An 8,111-nucleotide genomic window follows, 5' to 3' on the forward strand; every position below is an offset into this window, starting at 1 on the left:
AAAATACAACGTCGCCAGATTATAAAACATCGTTCTCGTATCCAACCCTCAAGTACGGTCAGATGACAATTGATACAAGGTTTAAAATGACAATCAAACAAATCAGGTATCGAAGTATTCCAAAGTAGGTTAAATATGCAGGTTTTGGTCACCTTAGCGATAGTTTGGGTTATCGTTTGACCCAGTGCTTTGATCTATTTATGTAGACACTTGTGTCAAAACAATGGAGTGTACCGGGAATTAAAACTTTTGTCCAAAACTTACTCAATGTCAGATTTTAGCCACGAATCAAAGTCATGTTGAGAAATGCAGAGTTTACAAAGGTGGCCACAAATGGTGCATCTGAGCTACGTGAATTCCAGGATTTAGAATCGCAGTGCACAGTTCAGTTACGCCTGTCGGAGAGACAAATTCATTCGCGGTTTTTTACTGCCGAAGCTTGTACTCGTAGGAGTGAAAAAATTAGGGTTTAAAGACGGTGCTGCAACGGAAAGAGAGGGTACGAGGAAAAGTGACATAAAGTGGGAAGTCAAAGTCGACAATTGAATTCACGTGGTCTCGAAATTCGGTAGACGATATTTCAAAGAGGGTCTCGGGATCGAAATAAAAGCGATATCCTGGGGTTTCCGAGGGCGGAATTTAAGTGCGCGACGTCTGATTAATTTTGAAAGGAATCCTTCGAGCGGTAGTCAAGACGGGAGGGTGAACTTTGCATTCTAATTAAATTATCTCTTTCAAAATGAGAAGAGAAGCCTCGACGACGAGTCGGGGACTCGGCGCCAGGCTCGATACCAACGAAAACCGCAATCCTCTGGCCCCCGCGGCCCTCTCGTTGTTCAATAGAAACTCCGAAAGCGCTGGAAGCATGGATGGCACTAAATCGAGACAGTACTCGCATGATATAACTTCCTCTGCCTGAAGTAAGACAATCGGTCCAACCGTTGGGCTGTGAGGAAGATTAGAGAGTCCACCGTCAACTAGCGCCAGAATTTCGCCTAAAACCGGCGCAGTGCGGTGCAGCGACACCGAGTTCTCGGCTGCAGATTACAGAAACCGCAAACCGGCGGCCCTCTCAACAGTGAACATTTTCCTCGGGAAATACGCGATCGTTATTCTCAGTTACCGCATCACCACACACACCACCTCGTGGTGGACGAGTTGCTTTTGTCCGAATCTAGTCCGAATGATATTGAATTTCAACCAACCGCTGTTTGCAGGTCGATGGGGACGCAAACCGCGAGATCGGAAATCATAAAGAGCAAATAATCCGGACATGGTGTATACAGGCCAGGAGAGTAAGCTGCAAAGTCATAACTAACAAGCACAGTACCCGGGTGTAGCTCACGGATTTTCTTCATTCCGCGACAGGTTGTCGTATATCAGGAAACTTCGGTGTTGTATTTTATTTGCGCGCTAAACTACCCTCAAGGTTTAGTATAAAAAAGTAAAGACTGCCACCCCGTAGGGTAAAAGGACATTGAGCACGTCATCGCTTGTCGATAGCAAGTAATGTCCGATTGGTTGTATCAGGAAATTTTACATCGTTATCGAATAATCGTAGACAATCGTTTCTTGGGACCGAACTTTACGGTTGAATTTACTCTTTAAACGACAAATTGCGGAATGACGAAAATCGACGAGGTACGCCTATACGTCAGTTGGGGGGCAGAAAGTCGGTATTCGCACGGATTACTCTGTTCGTTTCTATTTCTTATCCAGACCCATAATACCCGTGAGCGAAAATTTTTTTTCAGGGGTAAAAACTTCCCCCTCAATAAGCACCCCACTCTCATCTTGTATACATATTTTGCCGAATGGCGGTACAGAGTCGATCCACTTGGCTCGGAGCCCCGCATTTCAAATCAGAACTCCAATTTCTCCCTCAAATTCTTGCTACTTCAACGCTCGATTTATTCCCCAAAAAAAGGTCGTCGCTTCCCGGGGCGCTGCTGTGCAGTCGAGTCGCGAGAAATTATGCGCCCCATACTTCGATGCAGGCAGAGGCAAGAGCTGATTCCGACCGACTGCAAGGCAACAAATACATTCCAAGCACGGGCCGAGGTACTCGGGAAGTTATCCTATATCCTCCGCTTACATGCCACCGGATATCACGTGCACCCCTAGCTTAATTGTACAGCAGCAGGATTAATTATTCGTGACCGAGTTTACGTTTACTTCTAGTTTCCTACTGCCCCTTACCGCTTGTAACTTTAGATTTTAAATTCTGCCCGGAAAATTAATGTATCAACGGTAGAACGGAAAGGATACCGATCGCCTCACAGAAAATGGGTATCAAATTATCAAGGTGAGTCGATCGTAGAGAAGAAGCTTTTGTTGGGGGGGGGGGGGGGGGAGGTAGATCACGTACGTACGAAACTAGTCACGGCGATCGGATTCTGTTCGCCTTTGAATCAGGTATACACGCTAATCACGTGGCTGATTTATGGACAACTAACGTATTTCTTTGTGGAACAACGTACGTTGAATACTCGAGTTGTTAGCGAGCAAATCTTATCCCGTTTTGCAGGATCAAAAACGCTGCAAGATAGAAGTCGATTGGAGAAAAATTCATGTCCGGTGACACACTTCAAAGTCTGATAACTTGGGCGTTGCTTAAATATGACAGACGATCAACTTTTGATAACCATGAGTCCAACAGTATCATTACTCAAGAATGTCCTATTAATTGCTTCAGAACCAAATTTCGTCGGATCGTTCGACATTGGAAGCCACGTGTTCTTCTTCTTCCGCGAGACCGCAGTCGAATACATAAACTGTGGTAAAAGCGTTTACTCGAGGGTAGCACGCGTGTGCAAGCGAGACACCGGCGGGAAGAACATTCTCGCCCAGAACTGGGCAACGTATCTGAAGGCCAGATTGAACTGTTCAATCCCTGGGGAATTTCCATTCTACTTCAATGAGATTCGTGAGTAAACCTAGGATGAACCGAGGTCCGAAAATCGGTAGAGAACCGCTTTCGCAATAGACTATAATGAGTGTTTTCTGGTCCAGAGAGTATCTACAAAGTGCCAGGTGATGACACGCACTTTTACGGGACGTTTACGACGTCGACAAACGGTCTGATGGGCTCGGCCATCTGCTCCTTCCACATCGACGCGATCCAGGAGGCGTTCCGTGGAAAGTTCAAGGAACAGGCGACCAGCAGCAGCGCCTGGCTACCCGTCTTGTCGAATAAAGTACCCGAGCCCAGGCCCGGCCAGTGTGTGAACGACACAGAGACACTCCCTGACACCGTTCTCAACTTCATCAGGTCACATCCGTTGATGGACTCGGCGATTTCCCACGAGAACGAGAAGCCCGTATTCTACAAACGTGACGTAATGCTCACTCGGCTGGTCGTCGACAAGCTGAGGATAGACTTCGTCGGCATGGACCTCGACTACACGGTTTACTACGCTGGATCCAGTGAGTCGCGGAGTCCATTCTTTCAGGCCCGATAACTTCTTCCACCGTCCAACTCCGCGTGACACTAATTACGTTTTAACCAATGTTTTTTTCAAGGCGACGGAAGAGTGCACAAGGTAGTTCAATGGCTCGATGGAAACGGAGAGTCCCAGTCCATTCTCTTGGACGTATTCGACGTGACTCCTGGCGAACCGATCCAGGCGATGGAGATCTCGAAGGAGCACAAGGCGCTCTACGTCGCCTCCGACCATCGGATCAAGCAGATCGATTTGGTCATGTGCTCGAGACGCTACGACAACTGTCTACGTTGTGTCCACGATCCGTACTGCGGATGGGACAAGGACACCAACACCTGCAAGCCCTACGAACCAGGGTAAGTGTACCGACGTGACGAGAACCGATTTTCACTGACCATTCTCGACGTTCCGGATACTTCTTCTGCTCCTCAGGCTTCTTCAGGACGTTTCGAACAGCACCGCTGACGTCTGTGACAGCAGTGTTGGGAAACGGAAGCTCGTCGTTACTTGGGGCCAGTCGGTGCATCTGGGCTGTTTCGTAAAGATGCCCGAAGTCCTCGCTAATCAGGAGGTCAGGTGGTACCATTACAGCAAAGAGAAGGGGCGGTACCAAATCGTCTACAAGTACGGCGCTGGTGGTGACAAGTTCATCGAGACATCGGAGAAGGGACTTGTCATCGTTGGAGTGAACGAGCAGGACGCTGGTCGTTACGACTGTTGGCTTGGCGGTGCGCTGCTTTGCTCCTACAACATCACCGTCGACGCTCACAGGTGTTCCGCACCGGCAAAGTCGAACGATTATCAGAAAATATATTCCGACTGGTGCCACGAGTTCGAGAAGTATAAATCGGCAATGAAAAGCTGGGAGAGAAAGCAAGCGGTGAGTCTTTCACATCTTCGTTCAGCTAATTGTTAGTGGTTTTGAGAAATCAGGGTTGCCCGCGTCAATCTATTCGAACCCGTGAAAATACAGTAACGATCGGAAGACTTCGGACTTGAAGAATAAGCTCTAGTGCGGTATCGTTCATTTGATCAATCAAGCTCCGACATTCACAGAGACAAAAATGACCACATCACTCGCGTCCTGACATCGTGCTTTACGTTTCGTGCAGTCTTATGCATCTGTGGGAAAATTCCTGGTTACTCTAATGCGCGGCTCGAAGGACGAAGATTTAACGATGAACGTCTTGAAAATATTCTAGCTCGCCTCATGGCTGCATAAGAGTGTTCGAAAAATAGGCGTTACGCCAACCACATGCAAGGTGGATTGAATCGAATTGTCGAGAACGTTTAAGAAAACACTAATGTAGGTTCGTGAATGAAGAGAGCTCCCTTCTTGTTCTGTTTTAGCAATGCGCTTCACGGCAGAACGACAGTAATCAAAACGTTCACACTAACGAGGTCTACGGTTCGTCCCTGGTGTGATGAATCGACGGCTCAAGCGCCTTGACTAACTTGACGTTAAATAAAATACCGGAGGTTATTGTCGAGCAGGCAAGCGTTGACGTACCGTTAAAAAACGTTGGTCCAAGTACGGATAGTGACGAGTCCCTAAAAATTTTCATGATAATAACCGGAGCCGTATCGTTGGCGGTTACCGGGAGTGTAAATTGAAAAGGAACTGAGTGAAAAAACGATTGAATAAAAGAAATGAAAATAAATTTAACAATGGTAATAAAGCTAAGAAAACACCGGTGAACATTATGAGATTATACGTAATGAGCATGTGCACCGAAGCCATTCACTCTCTCTTTCTCTGTCTCTTGATGGCTTCTGATTATAATTGAACCTTTGAACCTCGAATCACAAATTTCTTGAAAACAATTGCCTGCTGTAAATATAAGCCTGTATCGATACAGTGTGTAAACACGGCTTTTGGTATGAGTGTAAATATATCGTTTTATGATGCCAAATTTTAGTATCACCGTAAATTGTTAAAGTGCACAGTTTTTTCGATTCAGCCGGACACGCGTTGAATTGTGTCAAACGAAACAGAGCGAAAAAAAAAAAACAAATGCTGACATCGATTTAATCACCAAAATCAACAAAAAAAAAAAAAAAGAAAGAATAAAACAAACGTGTGCTGTCACCGAGCTTATCACGCTCGACTATCCGAGCGTGTATCAATGAGAAATAAAGAACGAAACCCCTTCTCTCAAGCCAAAGTTCTTCACAGCAACCGCGCCAGCATGCACAATTAATCTTTCACCGTTTCGTGCTATGGTCAAGCACACTGCAGTACGCAACGGGGCGGACGTTTTGCTAACCGGAAGTGAGTCGTTACCGCATGTTGAACGAGCAATTTCTAGGTGCGGGTGAAGGAGGCGCGACGATTCGCCGCTGCGTCAACGTCACCATTTTTTTTTTTTTTTTTTTTTTTTTTTTTTTGCTTTTAACCTGTGTAAAGTATTTTTTGTTTTCTTAGACCTGTGATATATACATGTATTGAAAAGCTGCTCTAAGATTTTTTCAATTTGGAAATAGTGAAGAAGAAAAAAAAAAAAAAAAAAGAAAGAAAAAAAAAATAAATAAAATAACTTAATAATAAAACGTCGCCAATTCGGTGACCGATAGCGGGACAATATATTGATCCCACGTTATATGGCTGAAAACAATCATGAATGTATAGTGGATAGGTATTTCTTATACCTGTGCTGATGAATGTAATGGCGATAGATTTTAAGCTGGTAAGACGATATAGAATATAGTTGTGGAAAAGAAATAGTGTGACTAAAAATCTGATGAGGAAAGAATTCAGGGTCGATGGAAATTAGAAATTATTATCGTCGAACGTGGAACGGTTAGAATTCGGGTTATAAGCACGACGGCCGTTTTCATGTTGAAAGTATCAGGGTGTTTTACATACATACTGACACCGTGTCACTAGTTCGAAATTTTTCTCCAACAACTCGTAACTGTAATTTACATGGTCGCGAACCGATCGCCGTTTCATGTTTCATCCATTTTCCAATTCTTTGGTTTCCGAACGAGTAGAAGTCAGTTGTATTTTTTACTTGGACAGTTATGTTTCTATTTACGGACGTGCAAGTAGAGAGAAAAAGAATAATCTATCGTAAGGGTAACGTGTAGTAAGGTGGAATTTTCGATCTGTCGAATATTATGAATAAGCAAAACTAGATCCTGAGGTGCTAGATACTGATGTAGACGGTTGTTATCCAGGAGGATGAAAGAGAAGGAAAAGGGCGAACGAAAAATAACTCGTAAATAATTTATGTAACATCTATAATTAAACGAATTGGTTCAGGATGTCTTAACGTGACATGTGCGTGTATTATTGGCGCATAGGCACAAAAAATCAGTGGCGTGACCCAACTGCATACGTGTAATGATTCAATAAATTGTATATAAAATGAATGAAAATTTATGAAATTTGCAACGTCATGTTGGATAAACGTTATATTATTTCTGTAGAGGAAAATTCTTAGAACAATAAATTGACCAAAAGATCGCGAACGATGAGAAGAAGATTCAAACGACTGCTTTCTGTGTAGAAAAAAAAAACACTGTGAAAACGAGAAGTGTGACGTTCGGCGTCGATGTATAATTAATAATTGCCATCAACAATTTGACGATAGCAAAAATTTACATTGCGCGGAATGTACAAAGTAATCGATCGCTATAACCGACGTATCATACACACCGGGAAGTTTCTTGTCTATGATATCGAAGGAGAGGTGAAATGGGTATAAACTTTTGGTGTAAACCATTGAATAAACAACGTAGCCAAGGGATGGGGAAGGAGGGGAGGTCATGACGCCTTTACCCGAGCGGATTTAACGAGTCGAGTTTCCCGAAGCTGCAGTTGTGTATATAGTTCGTTCTTGCCTCTGAGTTTGTAAATAATTGATTTAAAACTTTCGTTTCAACTTCAGGATAAAATTCTGCATCATTTTGAGAAGAATGATGGAGCTAGTGGTTAAAAAATGAAATAAATCCTTTAGCACGGCAAGTTTGTTGAATACTTAACAATAATATTTTCTGATTTTTGTACAAAGTCGTTATCTTTGTTTCTCCTGAATTCTTAACTTCGTTTCGTTTAATGACACAAAGTAGCGATAGAAATAATAACGCACGAAAACGATGGTAAAATTAACAATATTATCGTTTATTGTTATTATCGTTTCACGGTTGAAAAAGAGAGAGAGAGTAAAGGAAATAAATAAAATGACGAAAAGGCACGTGGAGTTAGGTAAGAGACAATTATATGTATATATACATATATAAATAATAAATCTGGGTCTAATCGAACCGATTACTTTTGTATCCCATATTAACGGTAGCCACCTCTTGGTGAATGAAGTAACAAATTAAAGGAAAGAAAAAAAAAAATAAATAAATAAAACGATGATAAACACATCACGTTCTTAGTCGATAAGCATGATACAATAATTGGTGAGCTAATCTTTAAGTGCGTAAATAACTTACATAATATGAGCTTCAACAAGTATTGATTAGTATTTAAAGTGTAAGTCGGCAAGTAAGTAAGTAAGTAAGTAAGTAAGTAAGTAAGCAAGTAAGTAAGTAAGTAAGTAAGTAAGTAATCATGTAAGTAAGTAAGTCGGCAAATTTATTAAGTTAACAAGTGATTAAGTAACTGAGTAATTATTCAAGAACGAATGAGTTCGGTGAATAAGGACAAACTAAGCA

At 42.7% G+C, this 8,111-nt stretch overlaps 1 protein-coding gene across 1 annotated transcript in view; it reads left to right on the forward strand.

The window, feature by feature from the left end:
- Nucleotides 1–5,554, forward strand: part of LOC107218672 (semaphorin-2A) — a 282,104-nt gene extending 276,550 nt beyond the window's left edge. The window contains exons 9-13 of the mRNA XM_046739750.1: nt 2,696–2,926; nt 3,013–3,426; nt 3,523–3,799; nt 3,876–4,323; nt 4,794–5,554. Of these exons, the coding sequence (XP_046595706.1) occupies nt 2,696–2,926; nt 3,013–3,426; nt 3,523–3,799; nt 3,876–4,323; nt 4,794–4,868 (1,445 nt within the window). The 3' untranslated portion in view covers nt 4,869–5,554. The remainder of the gene's footprint in view (nt 1–2,695; nt 2,927–3,012; nt 3,427–3,522; nt 3,800–3,875; nt 4,324–4,793) is intronic.
- Nucleotides 5,555–8,111: the final 2,557 nt, after the last annotated feature.

Source organism: Neodiprion lecontei, chromosome 5 (assembly GCF_021901455.1).
Source record: "Neodiprion lecontei isolate iyNeoLeco1 chromosome 5, iyNeoLeco1.1, whole genome shotgun sequence".
Lineage (NCBI taxonomy): Eukaryota > Metazoa > Arthropoda > Insecta > Hymenoptera > Diprionidae > Neodiprion > Neodiprion lecontei.